The sequence below is a fragment of the Poecile atricapillus genome, chromosome 4 (assembly GCF_030490865.1).
Source record: "Poecile atricapillus isolate bPoeAtr1 chromosome 4, bPoeAtr1.hap1, whole genome shotgun sequence".
In the NCBI taxonomy this organism is placed as follows: Eukaryota; Metazoa; Chordata; class Aves; order Passeriformes; family Paridae; genus Poecile; species Poecile atricapillus.
Window position 1 is genome coordinate 65212323 of NC_081252.1, and position 19658 is coordinate 65231980.

At 37.7% G+C, this 19658-nt stretch overlaps 1 protein-coding gene across 5 annotated transcripts in view; it reads left to right on the plus strand.

The window, feature by feature from the left end:
• SORCS2 (sortilin related VPS10 domain containing receptor 2) overlaps positions 1-19658 on the plus strand; it is a 521645-nt gene that overhangs the window by 168359 nt on the left and 333628 nt on the right. For all 5 annotated transcript variants that reach the window (XM_058838960.1, XM_058838962.1, XM_058838961.1 and 2 more), the window contains exon 2: positions 5572-5639. In XM_058838960.1, the coding sequence (XP_058694943.1) occupies positions 5572-5639 (68 nt within the window). The remainder of the gene's footprint in view (positions 1-5571; positions 5640-19658) is intronic.

The window sequence follows — 19658 nt, forward strand, 5'->3', positions numbered from 1 at the left end:
GTGGATGGAAATACCTCTTAGAGAACAGGAATTGAGCCATTATTGTGTCTTACTTTGAATTATGAATTAATTCACTGTATGGAATTCTTACTAATGTTTAAGGCAAGAGCACTGGTGTGGTCAATGACTTCATATGCAGTAAGCCCTCTCATCTCCCAATACAATTTAGTTGGAAGAAATAAGAAATCAGATTCTTTAAGTATTTCACATTAAATCATGCACTGCTTTTATGAACTTTATTACTAGAGAGGAGTAGAAGCTTGTACAGTGAATTTTTAATAGCTTAAGTAATGGTTTAAATGTTTGCTTTTTTTACCTTTCATAATAGTGCTGCAACAGAGTAAACCTAAATGCTCATTTTCTGTTTAGTTTTCCCAGCATAATCAAATTATGATGTAGTTATTAATAGTGGCATGGTAGTTTGTCTGTATAATGGCCTTTTAGTAATGTACCTTCATATTAATAATTTCCTGCATCTTATTTTTTCTCATAAGAATCTTTGTTTTAAATAAGAAACGTGAAAATTAACATTGCTCTTAGCATGATGATTGAACAGCCTGCTGCTGCAAAAGTGGAAATGGCTTGAGGGATTGGAGCAGTGGGTGGTTGCCTATAATTTGTTAGGGAGCTTTTTGATTATTAGTTGTCAAAAAATTTTGGAGTTACAGGGGGTGGTAGTGAAAAATTAATAGGATGTGTCTAGAACCTCTTGATCTCCCCAAAATAGTTGTGGTGTACAGTGGAATACTTAAATAGCTGAAAAGGTGAGTGAGGCTGTGTTCTTGAGCAAAACAGCAGCTTATGTTCCAGTCATATAGAGTATTAAGTACCAGTTCAAGCCACTCTCATAAACACTTCTTTGGATTTCACTGGGTTCATTCACATGAATTAAATTCAGCAGATGCTAAAAAGATTGCAGAAACTTGAATCTGTTTGAGGAGTTTATTTTCCTGGTAGCTCTGGGTGCCCAGGAGCATGCTCTCACTTTCTAAAAACTTGAGAAGAGACAAAAAAACTTGCATAATGATACTTGTAATTGTACTTCTGAAAGTATAATACTTTTGCTATGAAACTTCTGAACAGATGCCAAAAAAAAATTACATAAAGTCACAAATTTCAGGGGTCAAGAAAGACTTTATCTGTAAGAATCTACATGTAGATAGAAAAAAGAGATCTTTGTTAAGAAAGATCCATGAAAAAAAGCATCATGGAGGGAGCATGGGGAAAAAGTAAAACAGTTTTCCAAAAGTCGATGTTTATCAGAAAGAGAAGGATCTTAGCAAATCCTCCACAAAAAGATAAAATATAAACACCAGGAAAAGTGATTGATCTAGAACTCATTCCTTTTTCCTTTCTCAGCCCTCTTAGCTGACACAGTGATGAAAAGAGAGGATTAAAATGGGCTTCCTAAAGCCAAAATTTTATTAGGAAATGATTGAAAGCACATTGTGTCTCATAAAGTGAAGTTGTGCTCTTTTCAGCCCAGCCTCACTGCAAAGCATTTTCAGAGGAGAGCAACAGAAAAGGAGAGGGGATAGACATAGATCATACTAACTTTCATTATTCATGGGTAATAATATCTGGGGAATTTTCTATTTGTTTTCCTGGTCTGTCATTCACTGAAAACCCAGTGCACCCCTGAAGACAGGTCTATATCCAGAAAGGATTTTGGATCAAAACTGCTTCAACTCCTTTGTTTGGAGAACAGTTTTGAGCTGTGACTACTATAGCAGTGAGAATTCACACAGGCAGGAATGAAGTTATGGAAGCAGGGGAATGATGTAGAAGAATCAAAATTCCATCTGTGCACCCCACTGCCCTTCTTTCCCCCAAAAAAGGAGGGGGAGGATGAGGTAGAGAAATTTCTGAAGGCTCAACACAGAGAAATTGACTACAGCTAGTTATTTCTTGCATGGAAAACTAACTTCTAATTGCATTTTATTCTTAGAATCCTAAGGGATTTATCTTCCATACCATGGCACATAGAGAGAAATACTGGGTTTATGGAGAGGCCTTTACCAAAGGCTTTGATAAAGAAGCAAGCAATAGAGTACCAATTTTGTGATAAAATCTGAAAGTTTTCACTTTTTTTTCCCTTTCAGTGTTTTTGTCCAGAAGCACCATCAGGTGTTCTGAGGTCCCTAGCACACAACACTCATCAATGTTGCCACCTCCATTGTCATACTCTGGGAGGGAACTCAAAAAATTTTGAGTGAACTTAAGATTAAATGGTTTAAAATGGTTTCACAGGTCTCTGGAAATCTTGATGGAGTGAAAATTTCTCGATAATCCTATAAATCCACCTTAAAGTAAAAAATCTGACAAATCTTGTTCTCCTTCATTGCCTAAATTTATTTTAGCAGTAAAATAATAACAGAAAAAAAGTTAAATTTATTTTAGCTGTTCATGACTAATGGTAGTATGAGCTGGTTAAGTATCACATCCTTGATTATTGCTCAGTTGCTGCTGTGCCTCTCCCCAGCCACAGGCCACCCAAGCACTTTCACTAGGAGAACCATGTGTGTGAACCACTGGCTTCAGTCCAGCCTGTAAAATGCTTGTAATTATGGAGTCTCATTAAAATGAAATCAGTGAAACAGGCTTCTGCTCTTAAAAATGATGGGTAGAATCCAGACATCCTGAAGACCTTTATGCTTTCATTGTGAAATAATTCCTTCTGTTCTTTGGATCTATCTATTAATTTAGAAAAGAAATTACGGTTAGCAGGATCACCTGAAAAGTTGCCCACATTCTAAAGGACTGTGATGTAAAATTTGTTAAATAGCTGGACTCCATTATTCAGATACTGGGATGAAATCCACTGGCATAGTTGAAATGATGGTCAGCCTCTCAGCAGCTTCATACTTAAATCGTGACAGGAACCTGCTAGTGGTGTTTGAGAGTTTGATGGCTTCTTATGGCTTTGTATTTCCTAATAAGTCATTGTCTTTACTTCCAAAGTGCAAAATAAGGTATTTTAATATTTACATGAATCTACCAGTCAGATTGGAAAGTAATGATACCTGTTTTTCAGAGCTCTGATTCAGTTTAAAGCACCAGTCCTGCAGCATCAAGAAATGTTTTACTGCTTGTGACTACTCCCCACTGCAGTTTGCAGTTACCTGAAAGCCGTTCAGTTCAAGTGTGTTGTTGCTGCTGGTGCTGAATAGATCACATGGACACAGCTCGAGGTGTGGTGAAAGGAAGAGAAAGTTTATTTTTCCTCCCAGGATTTATAGGTTTCTGACCATGGCCAGGGATTGGATGGTCAGGATAACACTTTCTCACTGCACTGGCCATGAGAGATGCCCATCACAAGACATGTAACAGAAGGAATGTACACATATCTATGTTTACAGTTACTGTCCTGGGAAAGTCTTTGAAAACTATGTCAGCAAGCTCAGAAGCTGAGCTTTCAGGGCGACAGTGTGTGGAACAGCAGTGGCTTTCTGGCTCGATGTGTGCATGCCCAGATGAGCTGCAGCTAGCCAGCAGGACCATGAGCCTGACAGTCTCTATTTCTGACGGGTGCTGAGTTACAGAAATGGCTTATATGGAAGGTTCTTTGTTGGTACATCCTTACAGGTTGTGGAAAAAGCAAGTGGACTGACTGAGGGTGACTCAATAGGATTTTCTGTGTGTGATTTTAATCTGTTTAATTCAAAAATGGAACATCGAGCCTAGTCTGTGGCAGGATGGATCCAACACATGTTGCTGAAAATTATCTGAATTTTAAAATTCCTAAATCTAGGATATACAGGGATGAAGAAAGTTGGCTCACCAAGTTCAGGATTCAGCCTCCATTTCTGTATAAATGGAAGGAAACAATGTATATAAGCTCTTGTATTTTTTGGTATTTTCTTATTTATTTTTCATGTACCAAGTATGCATTCTTGTATCCACAAATAAACTCCAGATCAGTTTTTCTCACATAATAGGAATTATACTTGTTTGGAGAAGCACAGTCTGAAACTTTTTCCTTAATAATTGGAGTCAATAGATGCTCCCAGTAGTGACGTTTCTTTCTTTTTCTTCTTAATTGCAAGAAGCAGAAAAAGCTGTAGTTAAGACACTGACAATACAATAAATAGCTGACCTGGTGGAACGTGCTTGGGCTGTAGCCAGGAATCTCATCCATAGATACACTCTCCTTTGGGAAATGGTTCTTTCTCTTTCCTTTGTAAGTCTTGTAGTAACTGATTAATTTTTTTTCTTTTTTTTTTCCCTCTGTTTTAAGCTAAACCTTTATTTTTATAAATAAGCAAATTCCAGAAAAGTGATCTGGTAGATTGTGACTCTTTTGAGAATAGGAGTGAATAATACTACTTGTGAATTATGGATTGTTTCCACTTTTGCTTATATCAATATACATCCAGGAATATGTGTTGCGAATTTATTAGGTTTGGCTAACCCTGAGGGAGACTGATATTATGTCTCAGTTCTGTAAAACACTGCATTATTTCCATGTAATAACATCCTCAGTCTGGAATTCTGTTCTTTCACAAGCTCCAGCATACAAGGAGTGCAGCATAAATGTATCATCGGCATATTAATTATCTGAATAATCAAAGTGAATGCCAACAGTTGCTGCTTGCTGGGGATTTCATCTGGTGGGCAGGAGCAGAGCAGTGCCAGTTAAATAACAGCTTGCTTCAAACTGTTGGAGACTGGTGTTGACCCCACACTAAAGGAAACCTCCAGCTGTGCAGGGAACCAGCCTGTTCTACCTCTGTGGGGTTGCTATGGGCATGTGGCTCTAAGAGCCACTAACATGGACTGGCAGCAAGTGAAAGAAACCTGTAAAAGATCCAAACATGAACCATAGTATTGAGCTTGATGCACTGGTTGTGGACTAGCACTTTATGTTATTTGACCAGTGAATTTGTCACATGTTGAGCAGATGGAATGTATTTCTTGCTGACTCTTCATAGGATGAAGATGTTTTGTGGAAGAAATTTGCTTGTGTGTTTTGTTAGCTGTTGCTGATGTAGATGAGTAATTTACTGAGCACAAAGCTGGTTTGTGAAGGGGGAAAAGTGATTCTTCAAGAAATGAAAAGTGATAGCTATGAAAGTTGCATTGCTGATTTTGTAAGGAAGGCCAGAGCTAATTTTTTTTTCCTGATTTTTTTTTTAATCTGGATAGTCAAAATTAATCACCATTGTTTTGGATTTAAAAAGTAATTTTGTCTGTAGAGTTGCCTCCTAAATTTAAACTAGCAACCAGATTGGTTTTTCATAATCAGAAAGTCATAAAGATTTCTTGTGGAATGTCATGTGGTGGTGGTATTTATGTGGCAATTCCAAATCCACTGCTTATGTGAAATGGGTAATCTTTCACAGTCACCAAGTTTGCAGAAAATTTCATGTGCTGAAATCACTCTTCCCAGAAAGAAAAATGAAAAATCCAGGCTAAAAAGCAAAACTCTTAAGAGTTAAAAATGAGGTAAAATGCTGTTCAGATTTTCAGAAGTCTCGCCTTTGTATTTCCCAAAAACATGCTGCCCATGTCTGTTTCTGTTTCTTACATCAGTTTACATATTTAAATCTATTTATTCTCATTTTCTTTCAGGTGATCCTGATCCTTACCAAGTATTATCATACTGACATGGGGAAAGTTCTGGAGAGCTCTTTGTGGAGGTAAGTTCTCTGCTTTTCTATAACCTTCCCTTCTACTGTTGGAATAGATCCATCACTTCCTTTTCCTAGACTGCTACTGAGTTGAGCTGGTACCTGACTGAAACCTGCTATTGTAGAGAGATTATCCAGATTGTCATCAAGTCTTACTCTTCCTTGAATGCATTTCCTTGTAGTTGAACTAGAGTTTGTAATGAGTTGTAACAGTAGAAACAAAAGAATGATGGACAGTATAAGGTATCTTCTTGAGGCCATTTTTCAAGTTGCCATGTTTTTCCTTTTCCTAGAAATTCTGTATCAAATTTACTTAAAAACTTTGAAATGCTTACTGTGTTGGGATGTGTATTTTGGGAATTCTTGCTGCTTGAGTAGTGTACTGAGGTTAGTAAATAATCCTGCTTTGGAAGTAGTTAGGATTGTCTGGATGAAGTATACCAGCAGTGTAGGTTATATTGTTTTATGACAATTGGGAATAAATAGTAATCCAAATAAATTTCTAAACTGATTTTCATTCCCATAATACTTGTGAATTAAGATACCAATATGCTTATTGCCTGTGTGTGCACAGATTGCAAGTTCAGGTGTACATCAGCACAAAAGCAGTGCTGGGGTAAGTCTATGTTATACTTGTCACACTGGTTATTGTCTCAGGTCTTAGCTGTCTTTTGCTAAGGAGGCTTTTTGTGCTCTAATATTTTTTTGTGTGTGTGTATGTGGGTCTTTACAAATTTTCCACCACAAATTTTTCTAGACCCATCATGTACATTTGAAAAGCAAAAGTATTTCACGGTTATCACTAAATGTGATACTGCACAGTATTTGCTCTGCCACTTTTTCTGGATATCTCTAGCAGTAAAAATAAATGACAGGAGACTTAAGCGGTCATATGTGAAATTCAAGTGTTGAAAAAATTATTAACAAATAGTTTATCCAAAACCTTGTAGCTTTGGTACTTGTAACCCTCATGCTGTCCCAAGAGCTTGTATAGGGACCTGACCTCCAGATGTCTCTGTAAAGATGTCTCTTTACAGAGACAATCCAAGACAAGGACTGGGTAAGGGAATAAGGAGTGGGAAAGGTCAGGACATGCTGAAAAACAGCCTTGCTACTTATTTTGAAAGAGGTGGTGTAGTTTTGAGTATGTGGCGTTTCTCAGTGACAGGGCTTCTGCAATAACTTGATTTTACTAGTGTCTGACTAGTGCTTAGTCTGGCCAGGGCCAGTGGTCCATGCAGAAAAAGGGTATTTCTAGAAATTTCTAGCCATAAAAAGGTTTTCAGGAAAGAAAGTAAGATCAAATGGAGACTGCTTAACATTGGCTCAAGACTGGCCTTTTTAGGGCTATGACAGTTCATTTGTAACTATCCTTTAAACTTAGAAGATGCAAAATATATTGCACATTTGTTTCTGTTTTAATTTTTGTCCAACATCTTGTGCAAATAAGACAACCAAATGACAGTTTGGATAATCCCAATTGCGTAAGCACACACTGCTTTCCTATTATTTGTCAGTGGCCCATACAACATGTGCAATATATTTCAAGTTTCCCAATCCATACTTCAGGGTATCTATCATAGTCTTTTATGTATTTTCAGTTGGATTTTTCAAAATAAACTCTTTGGTCTTTTAAAATAAACATAAAGCAGACTTCAGATAATGTTTCTTTCTTTGGAGAACATAAACACTTAAAACAAGGTCATCCAGACCTTGCTGACAGCTGGTGTAAAGAACTGGTGTGAACTACATTCAAATAAAATCGATACTAGCGTGTATCATCTGGAAATCGTGCCTTTTTACGTACAAGTAACAGATGTAGCAGATGCTTTGGTACTGGCACAGGTCATGGTTCTGCCCCAAGGGCTGGAACAGATGTCCTCAGGGCTCTCAGTGGTGTCAGTCTTTGGGGATGTGCCAGGTGTCCATGGCTGCACTTCAGTGCAGCAGGGATGGGGCCTTGGGGGACTCTCCTTGGGCATGTCTTGCAGTTTCACAGGGCACAGCCCAGCCAGGGCTGGACATCAGGGTGCCTTGGGCTGTCTACTTTGTCAAGAGAGCCCCTGGGAGCTCACTCCTTGATGTGAGGATGCCCAGAACCTGCTGAGCCAGGGATGGGGATGAAGGCTGGAGCTTGTTGACCAGGCAAGCTGGATGAGTTCTGAGTCTCCTGGTCTAGTGGAAGGTTCCCTGCCCATGGCAGTGGGGTTGGAACTAGATGGCCTTTAATGTCCCTTCCAACCAAACCAATTCTATGGTTCTGTGGGTTCTAAAGCCAGGATGGACAAGCTGAAAGGAAGCAAGTGCTTAAGATGAATGGTTGGGTCAGGGGTTACTACTTAGATGATCCATGCCTGGATATGTTCTGGGCTCACCTCCTTCCTCCACGTCTGCCCACTGTAATGTAGAAGAGACACACACAGTTGTCAAACTGGAAGAGTTACAAAGTGCTTGGAAGAGTGCAAATCAGACAAACTATTGCAAAAGTATCAAATAGTGTCCCTTTCTGTTGAGATATATCTCACTATTTGTACTAAATAATTGATTGAAGCTGAAGTCCCTTTACAGTAAAGGGACTTCTGTGTTTCTCCCTGTGTAAAATGGTTGGAGTTTCACCAGCTGTCACCCACATTTGCTGATGGAACTGGGGTGCTGTATGCACATTGGCAGCCTGCCCAGAATGCATAGTGTATATATTTTTTAACTTTTTTGTTTAATTCTCTTTTGCATTCTCATTTGTATCAAATAAATATGCTGTAAAACAGGTGTGAAAAATGATACAGGTTTTTGGTGGTTTTTTGGGTTTTTTTGGTTTTTTTTTTTTGTTTTTGTTAGCAGAGAAATGTCATTAATCTGTTTCTGTGCCCTAGTGGGAATAGACCCTCTCTAGTTGTTTCCTGAATTAGCCCAATCTTTTTGTTCCTCTCTTGCCTGGGTAGATAATACCAGAAATCATATTGTCTAAGTCACAAAGTGACTTAGTCACTAAGTGAAAATAAGCTAGTTTTATAAACTGATAAATTCTGACTAGGATAATTTTTTAATGTTAATATCCCAATTTCTCTTTCTGGTCAGTAAATATTAGCCTACCTTGGTGTTTATCAGTTATTTTGTTCCTTGAAACTGCATCTTTCATCTTTTAAAACATATTTCTATTTTATCTCTTTCCTTTTCTCCCATCACTCAAAATAATTTTTTCTCCTTGTTTAGTGGAACAAAGAATGAGAAAGGATGGTCTAGTGGTACATGTTTGTTCTTAGTGACCCTGGAGCTGCAGTCAGACTTTTAACAGTGATGCAGATGGTGGTGAAAAACACCAGTCAGAGGCACACGCCTAGGTGGGGGGACTCTATGTGAAGATTTGTGGGTGGTTCTTGGTGACACATTTTTTGTACCTCTGCACAGCATTGTCAGTTTGTGTAGGTAACTTATGCCTGCCCATGTAAGTCACGTTGCAGGCTTGGGAGACCTAAATTTGGATTACCTTAGAATTTTTCATTGTTGGGCAAATAGGGAAAGTAGTGCTGTGTAATGAAATTCTTAATAAGGTTTTTACTTGTAAGAGCCACTGGTTAGACTGGAGAGGTAAAGGCAAAATCTTGATGGAAGTATGCAGTTAAAAAATACCAGACTGTGCTTCTTTAGTCAGCTATTTCTGATGCTTTCCTAATTTGCTTATTAAGTATTTGTCAAGGTGCAAACTGTATATTTATTTTATTTAAAATAAGGTAAGGAAATAAATAGAGATAACATTGGTTGTGTGGTAGTTTTTCTGAACTACTACAGGTTGCCACTTGAATATAAGCTAAAATAACTTTTTTGAGAAGGAACAGAGGATTGTTTTCAGGACTACTGTTAGAATTTCTAAACTGTGGTACATATTGGGAATACAGGTTGGCTGTCATGTTAGAGCTCATTAGCACAGTGAAAAAACTGAGAATTCAAATATTGAAATTATTGTCACATACACTGTATTGTGCATACATAGAAGAAGATACTTTACATACTAGAGCTGTTCGTATCAGAGTTCACACACATTTATCCAGCAATTTTACAGTATGAAGGAGCTGAAACCAACAGACCATTTAGTCTGAGTGTGTTTTCACATGCTTTATGGACCCATTTGTGCACAAATATATAGGTGCACATATTTTACAATCTCAGGTGCCTCCTTGCATCTGTTGAATGCCTGCAACTTTAGAAGTAAGTATTAAATTTTACAATCAAATAGTTTAACTTTGAATTAGTAACCACTATAAAATTAATGATAATACTTATCTGAGTTGATTATTTCTAATAATACTGGAAATGTATATTATTTTTATTATTCCATTTTGTACATGGAAGAACTGAGATAGTAATATTGCTGAAGGTTATACAGTGGTGACTCAACACTATATGACCATGGAATTAACCCTCCAACCCTGTGCTTAGACTGGCTCAGAGTCCTGTTACTGGTAGGCATGCAGCCTTCCCTTTCTTAGCTGGATCTAACCGATGAATAATAGATGCTGCTTATGATTTCTAATAAAGTTTTGATTGCATATTATCAAGCTGTAACGATACAGTAATGCTGAAGTGGCTTGCTGTGTAATTGCCATTGTTCCCAATGGCATCACCATGTTGTTACTGCTTCACCACGGCAAACAAACGGCTTTACTTGATGTTAACTGCACCTCTGGATCCTCTCAGCATTGCCTGCTGAATGCTAGGTAGCTCTGTGTTCAGAGATGTTGGGTTGTTTTGCCCCATGTTGTCGGTAAAGAAGCACTAAATGAAGAAACAGACTTCCCCACCTCCCCACCATCCTGTCTGTGGTGGCACAGCTCTTTCTATCTGCACCCACAAGACTCACTTGTGCAAGCCTGCTGGCCATCAGCAGCAATCGAGGCACAGTGACTGCATGGGGGCTCTGGGCATTCACACAGAGTGCAGGCCTACACTAAAGCTAAAATCCAGACTTGCAGAGCTGGAGATTCTTTTAAGGTGGATACAGTGAACAACATATGGCTCAGGAAAGTAAAATTTCCAGGTGGCTCACAGAATGTGTGAAAATGAATAGGGACATTTGTTTCCAAAATCTTTGGACTTGTAGGTGAAACTCATTTCAGCTGTTTCCTGAAATTAATTTAAAAAGGAAAACAAAACCCCCCAATATACATTTCAGTGTCCCAGTGAAATTTTTGGTATTAAGTACTGCTTAATAAATGAGCGACTGTATTCTGCAACAACTTGCACTTCCAGATGGCCTTATATTGTGGCTCTGCTTTGAAAAGTGACTTTGTAGAAATGCCCCCAAGGGATGGAGTTATTAAGTCTGTGATTTTCATATCAAATTTTGTTCTTCCAAGTTAAAAAAGAAAAAGAAATGACTTTCTAATTATTAGCCCAGTGAACTCAGCTTGGGATCTAATGTCTAGCTGTGCTTTCTCTAGCTAATGCATCATCATGAGTAAATCGAGTTCTGCAATCAAAATAGAGTGTCCTCAATTATACCTGTGCAGCTCTTTTGTGCTCCTGTTATATCCTTATTTACGCCTGTTCCACTGAGCAAAGGTTTTGGGCAGTAGCATTGAAAAGGCAGTCTTACAATTAGAATTTTATTTCTCTTACTGAACAACAGATTTTTTAATGCTGTCTTTGATCATATTTCCATATTAATCTAATAGTATTACAAAGAATTTCATTGTCTTTGCTGCAACTTGCATTGTCCTGCTAATACTCAATAGTATGCCATTGTGAGTTGAATTGTGCATGAAAGTCTTACTTTAAATTTATTTTGGACATTTAAAATGTGCTGTAAAACTGTAGTTAAAAAGTGGATGTAGTGGGTTTCAGCATATCAGCAATGTTCTTTATGGGTGTCAGCAGAAAAAATATGTAGAAGGTAAAGGAAATTAAATAAATATATATTGAGAAACCTTGGAATGTGCAAGTTATTGAGGAGGTGATTATTGATGTTTTTAATGGGTAGTGGAATTGATTCAGGAGCACAGAGGGTGCTGATGTTGCAGTGTGTGCTCTAATGGATGCATGACCATCCACTTTCTGAGACCAAGGCCCAGCACTATGGGTTGGCAGTAACCCTGCTCTTACCTCGGTGTTGCACTCATCCTGCCACATGTTTTGGCTGTAGCTTTTGGCCATTCAGTGAGGAATGAAATTTGGCTGTGGATATTTGGGACTGTTCTCTGAGTTGTGACCTGTAGACTCCTCTGAAGGAGATGTGTTTTAAAAGGCTTTCCAGTGGGAAAAATTTAGGATGGGATTTAGCTTAAGCAGGTACTTTTATGTCTGTGTTGCCATAATAGCATTTAAAGATTATTTTGATGTCTTAGTACATATGAAAGTCTGAACTGAAAAATATATATCCTACAAGCAATACCAAATAAATCTATCCAAATTTCTTTACTGAATCTGTTGGTCACAGATGAGAATGCTGTCATAACTACTTTTCCATGTCTTCAACAACTTGGAATAGTGATGATGATTTTGAATGTTAACATGTTTCTGTACTAGCTTGTGATCTTGTAGAGAATATATGACATATGAATTAAGATACAGTCAGAAAGCTGTGATTTATGTACTCAGTAAAGGGCTCTTTAGTACACTTGAGCTTATTGAAGCTGATTGCAGCATGGCTGCTGAACATGTTAAATACATCTTGAAGCATGAGAATTTTGCTGCTTTACAGGTTTATTTTTCTTTTTTTTCCCTTAATCCTCCTTCTGGAAAATGAATTAAGTCATTGCAAGATATAACCCATAATGAGTGAGTCAATTTATTGAGAAAGAATAGCCATTTATTTTAAATGACTTAAGAATCCTTTTCTCTTGTTTGAGTAACTTTAACCTAAGTAATAGAATTTCTGATTGCTTTAATTGGTGCTGCAGACTTTGTGGGAATTCTACCACAGGTTCTTTTTTTAAGTAGTCTCTGTTTGGCCAGGACTGATAGTAACAAAATTGATCTTTCCTTCCCAAGACCCATGTGGATTGGTAGCAGTAGGATGTGTAGGAAAGTTGCTTTGCTGGTGTTTCCTCAGTTTTGTCATGGTATCTTATTGAATAAACCTCCCTATAAGAAATTATGCTCTTTCTTGCCAGCCTCAGCAGAGAGGTTTAAGGTGAGAAACAGGAAATGCTGTCTTTCTTTGTGTTAATCATCCATGGGGCTTGTGATTTGCTTTTGCCCTCCCTCCCTGCATAAAAGAGGGAAGTTTTAACCATGATCCGCTCTTCTGTATGAACAAACTGAGAACAGCAATCTTGGAGCTTTTATTGTGGCATGATTCCTCTGTACTAAGTTCATATGAAAACAGTTGAGCTGTCAGGATTTTTGGTAATGGGAGATACTTTGCTGCATTGTCATCCATTAACTCCCACTGTCAGTAGGCTGGCACAGCAGGGAGGTGCAGGGCCCATGACCTGGGGCAGATGGAATGATACCATCTCTTCCTCCCTCTCTGTCTCTCTCTGTCTCATCTATATATATCTATATATCTATATCTGTCTGTATATGTGTATCAATGTTTCCTTTGCCACTCTGTGAAAGGAAATAAATAAAAAACCACAATCAAAGCAGCTAGTTCCATTGCTCATCACATTTTCATGATGATGAATGAGATGTAAAAACTGGGATGGGATATTTTTAAAAATCTGAAAAGGGTGAAGTCATGGTATCGGGGAACTTGTGATAAGGTACATGTGATATTCCACTCAACAGTTTCTGATACTGCTGGTTCCACCTTCAGCCTATTATGCGACCTTTTGTAAGAACTTGCAATTACTCTGCTTTCTTCACTTGGTCTTTTGTTTCTTGGGAATACAGGTAATTTGGAGAACTGACTGTGGGATTCCCATCAGTACTGGGCTGTAAAACTGCATTAATACAAATAATGAGAAGGAGTAATGTAATGTTTATGGATGTTTAATGTTTGTATCCTTAAATTTTTTCACTTGAACCTGAGAAGGAGAGGAGTCCATCAGACACCACGGACACACCATGAGACTCATGTGAAAATTCCTGTATTTTCCTGGGAGGCAGCTGATGGTGCAGTGCCTTTTCATAGCTGATCTTTGATAATATGTTTTGCAACCCCCTGTTGCATCTCTTAGAGGTTGAGCACCTTGTGCACTGATGCGGTGTGTGGAATGTGAGCGGCTTCACTTGCTTCTGCAGTACATGCAGTCTGCTCCAGAGCATCCACTGTGAACTGATTGCAAATTAGTTTGGTTATTGGGACTGAATGAATAAACAGCTGCATGATTAATTATGCAGAATGATATAGAAAAATGTAGTGTTAATGTTTTATACCCTCATTATCTCTGCAGTATGGAATATATTTTTCAGTGTGAAAATAACAAAGGCAATATTTCCCACATAACTTATTTATTAAGATCGTCGTATTGTTAGGCAGCTTTCTCTGCTTTAGTTTGGTAAGAATCAGGACAATTAAAAACTCAATACAGGCCAGTTTCTAAAATGCAAATATAATCTTACACGCTGAAGAATCTGAGGGTGTGAGTAGTTGACAAAAATGAAATGCATTTTACAGTAAGATTTAAATATCTTGATTTTTTTTTTTTTTGGCTTTCTGAAATACAGAATGTTAGTTGAGGGCTTTTCCTCCCTCTCCCTGCAGCTTCTCCTTGAAAAGATGACTAATAATTTGTCAATTAGGTAATTGAATCTCTGTTCCAACTAATTTTTAAAAATCTATTTTGTGGGGGGCTTATATGTAAGTTGAGTTTGTCCCCTCCTACTTCTGCTCCCCCTATTTCTCACCTGGTGTATTTTCGTTCTCTTGCATACAGAACAGGGATAGCAAGTTACTTTGTTTCAGCAAATGCCTATTGTTGAGCTAACCTTCATAAAGGATATTTCCCTTTCTCACTGATTTTCTCTCCTAGTGGCCTTTTTTTGCTAGCTGTTACCCTCCCTCTTTCATAGAACTGATTTGTCTCTTCTGGGCTGGATTGCTTCAGTCCAGACTGGAGAAGCTGCTTTTCAGATGAGGTGTTAAATAAGTTTTGGTATTTTGGCTTAACATATCAGCTCCAAACCTGGTTTTTTGAAGCTGTTCCAGAGTTGATATCCTTTTGATGTCAGGGCTTTTTCTCATAGTTACTTTGCCAGACTGTAGATATTTCAGTGACGTGTGAATACATTTTATTCCAACTTTCTATCATAGGATCTTTAATTGTAACAATACTTGTTATCACCTATGTTTTGAAAAGCATCTGTATGAGTGATTTTTTTTTTCCAAATCTAATATGTACTTTCTTTACCAGATGGACGTAATTTTTATTGAAGAGTGTGCATGCAGTTCAAATTATTCCCCTTGAGAAAAAGACATCACAGTTTCAGTGAAATGCAATCACCCCTGGGCAAAAGCTAGGGAAACAAGTAAAGAGACACATGGGAAAATGTGCTTTCTTAGTATAAAAAAAACTTAACAATTGGGTTCAAAAGCATCTATATCATTCAACCTTTTGATAGCCTGGCTTCCTTTCTGGCAGGAAGGGGATATATGGTTCTGCTTTCTGTATGATTTAGAATAGTTTTCTATAATGCTGATATTCTCAGGATTGTTGGCTGTTCTGAAGACTTCAGTGTAAAATTATTTTAAATTCTACTCTCCTCCAAAAATCTGGAAAATTATCATTGTTTTATCTTAATTCTTACCATATGCTGTCCAGTCCTTAGCTTTGCAATGACTCTTTGAGATAGAATGTAAAAATCAACTTGTGCTGTTCTGAAGTACACTGACTACACTTTGCGATTTCTCTCCCTTTACCCTACCCCTATGCAGTTTCTATGCTAAATACTGGTCTCTCAGTTTTCATTATTTTTAAATTTTCTTCAGCCTGACATGTAAAAGTAGAAAAATAATAGTATTTTACTTTTTATCCCCATTTAAAAATATTTGGAAGCACAATATATATGTGATGGACTTTTGTATATATGATGATTTGAGGTGCATAATACTTAAGCTCTTGATGCTATTTTGGTGCAGTTTTCAGTACAATTCAGACTGCTCAGTGCTAGTGGGGAGGATGCACCAGTAAAAGATTAAACCTCTGCATTGTGAAAATGCAGCACATTCTGGCACAGTGTGGAAACCAAGAGTGAAAACTCCTATGCCTCAGCTGTCCATATGAATATGTCCAGGTGAATATATGAATCTGTTAGTATTCCAGAGTGGAAAGCATCCAAGAATCATCTTTAAATAAAACTGAAGAAGGAAGTAAAGTTAATTATGTAAAGAGCAGAAATGTTGCAAATATGCTTCATAAAACACCATGAGCTATCATAGCATTACCTTAACAGGTGTAGTTAGAGGAGATCTCTTAATGTGCCCTGGTATGTGAAAAGTAGGGTTTGAGTTCTGAGATCTTCAAAGTGATAATAGGATTTAGCTTCTCAAAAGGCTTGTAAACATTTTTAAGATACATCAATAAATAAATATGAGTGAATATTTAAATGCCAAATTATATTTGATTTCCATGCTAACTGGATGTCTTGGTACATCCAAATGTTTGAGTTCTTACGATTTTTTTTATTTCATGTTTGGAATAGATACACAATGCTGTTATTATAATAAAAATTATTATTTATTTTTTCTTTAACGTGTTTGTCAGGGCTGGGAATAGGACATAAGTTTTTTGATACCCACTTGGTCAGTTATATCACTGCTTTACTGGCAAGTTTCCACTCTATTGCATCCATGCAGAGAATGATTTTGGTTGCATGGGGGCACAATGGACATAAAGTACAACCCCTGCTTAAAGCAGGAGTTGCTGCAGAAGTTAATCAGGCCATTCATGACCTCATCCTGCCTAGTTCTGAGGAATGTCCAGGTTGGAAATCTCACAGCTTTGCTGGGTCATGCTTTGCTGCTGTCACTGCGAGGGGTTACATCAGCTGGCATTTCCCATCTTGCAGATTATGCTTGCCATCTATTGCCTTCTTACTGGCTACCCTGACCCTGCCTTATTTAAAACTTCTCTTTAGATGTTGAAAGAGTGAAATGAGATTCTCCATTAGCCTCACTTCCTAGGATGACCTAACCCAGCTTCACATTGCTGATCTCTTTCCTCCATTAAGTGACACAGATTTTGAAATATTTTTATTAAATTTTATTTTTATAAATTCCATTTGTAGAACTGGGATTATCTATTTTCTGGAAGTTCCTTTCTGCTGCTCTCCCAATATAAAATAGACTGTTCTATAGTGAATTGTTTAGAATAGTTACCTTATTTATCTGAATGCAAAAAAAAAGTGTGAAATGCTGAAATCATTAGCTGTGGAAATTAAATTCTTTAGAAATTGCTTGGACACCCAAGTCACTTCATTACCTGTACAGAAAGATAACATTGGTCTTGTTTGCACTGAACCACTCAGTGTAAGAACAGTGGGGATGCCAACATTAACTTTTTGTCCTCACTTTTGTTATGCACTATGAATTCTTGATAGGTTTTGATTTAGTTGCTGGTACATTATTTATGACATCTCTTGGCTGCAGCTGTTGTAACCCACAAACCAAAGCCAAACCTATTATTTCTAGTAATAGAATTGTATTTTGTTGTAGAGCAACTCCCAGGTAATTAGGCAGGATGTGCTGTAATTGGTTTTAACATAGGCTTGTCTAAAAAAAGCATCAGTCAGACTGAATGGCAGATTAAAGTATTTTTTTTTTCTTTTGAAGATTTGTCTACCACAGGTAAACATTAATGTGACCACAAATATTAGGTTTTTTACAGGATAGGAAGGCGATTTGTTCTAATGATCCTTCACTTAGAAGAGTGTTCTTTTACGTAAGAATATTGAAAAGCATAAAGCAGAATTTTTTGAGGGCTTTTAGAATGTAGGTAAATCTAAAGTCTTATTTAAAGAGTGGATTTCATACAGAAGTTTTTATTGCTATTGGATTTGGGTTTTGGAGAATTTTGAATTATCTTTATCTTTTGTATATGTATATTGTTAATATACATATTATATGCTTTAAGGGTCAATGTAGACACCTGAAATCTCTGGAGTAAAATCTGCTGATTGCTTTAAAAAGTGATTATAAGCTGAGAAGTATTTGTAAGAGGTGCAGTTTGGTGGATTTCTTGTCTCTTAGCATCTTCCCATCAAAGCTGGATTCTTTTGTGGACTATGTGATAAGTACAAATTAACTGGAAATAATTCAAAGGAAATGTAATGAAATTCAACATTAGCTTTGAAAGTACAAAATACAGTAGCTACCTCAGACCCTTTAAGAAGCTGATGGATTTGCTTCAATTCATGTAGTAAAAGAGTGAAACAGTCTTTGTCATGAGAACATTCAGAACAGGGGATGGGAAACAAAAGGGAGTCAGGTTGCACTTGTTTTGTTGAAAGTTGTTCCCTTGAAATTGTTATTTTGTCAGTGTTTTGTTAGAAGAGAAATGAAAGAACAAAAGGTCAAAACTTTTATGTGTTATGAATCTGTCTTTTTTTGAATCTATATGTTCCATTTGGCTGGCTAATGGGGACTGGTGTTTATGAAAAGGCTCTGGTCTGTTCTCTTGCGGGCAGTGAAGCAAAGCAAATGACTGTGTTACACATTGCAAAGAAAACGTTGGGATGACACTGAGGCAGAGCCTAGACCACACAGAATCTGTTCCAGTTTTCTTTTCGGAACTCCACATTTTGCTATAAATTCACTGTTAAATTTTCCTTTGCACACTGTCTATAAAATTCCCATGAGAAGCAGCAGCTGTTGGTGCTGCTGTGCTCACAGTGAGCAGGATTTCCCCTTCAGCAAGTCACAAGTTGATTACCAGAAAACAGCCACTCCAGAAGAAGTGAGCTGTGTGGTCTTACCCTTGGGGCCAAGCTAACCTTGGTGGCCCTCCATCTTCTCTCCTGGAAAACAAACTGTGTTTTAGGGTACAAATGCATGGGGGACATGAGAATAAAGTGGCTGAGTTGGCATAAAGCACTCCAGTATCTTTGGAAACACTGGGCCTCTATTGGTTTGTATAGGTTACAAGTCAGGTCCTAAAATTGTACCGATTGTGGATTCTTTAGACTGAACATCTGTGCAGTGCATTTCTATGGAAGACCAGACAGCTACAGAAGCTGAACTGGGTAGCTCTGTACAGCTTTTGGCTCTGGTAGAGTGAAAACCGTGGGAGAGATAACTTCAAGGCAAGAAGAGAAGTGAAGACATCATGTCTGGTCACTCTGACCCTCTGATGCTGACCACTCTGATGAGGGAAGATATAACAAGGACTTTGGTGGCAAAAGGACATTACTGGCATACAAAGGATAATTGAGAAGACTGTGTTTCTAAGGGGATTGGGGCAAAGGGGCTTGAGTGGAAAATTTTTTATGAATGTAGTGACCTATAAATACTGGTAAACTGGTGTAATAAATGGCTTTGCTGGCATAGCAAATAGTGTTTTCAATTCCCCCACATTTCTTACATTATTTCTTCTAGAAGTAGTAATCATATATTCCCATTCCTTTTCCCCTCTGCTTGGTGGCCTCTGAGGAGGCATTTGTTGGATTGCTGGAGTATGTGTTCTACAGATGAAGTCCTGCAGCAGAAAAAGGGTTAAACTTGAGCTCAATAGCAGGAATTTTCTCATCTTGGCAGTTTGCTCAGCGATTTTGTTTTTTTTTCATCATAAATAATTTTCAACTAGGCAGAAATTTGATGATTTTCTTCAGGGTGGGAGAAAGGCAATACTGAATATCTATAGGTTAGATTAATCTGAGTAAAAAGCGTGGACTTGAAAGGCCTTGGGCTTCCTTTATGCATTTGACAATGTTTGCATCAGTTTGGACATCAAAATGAAGAGAAATTGTGTATTAGAACTGAGTCTGCTGATCCACTTATTGTCATCTCCCTGATCTGTTCTGCTCTGTCACAAGCAAGGGTCGTTGTTGAGCCTCGTGCCTTATTACTCATTTTGTCACTTATTGTAATGGGCAGAAGGAGGCACACTGAAGGCCAAGTGGCTTGAGTAGACTCTTGGCTCCTGGCTTCCTTCT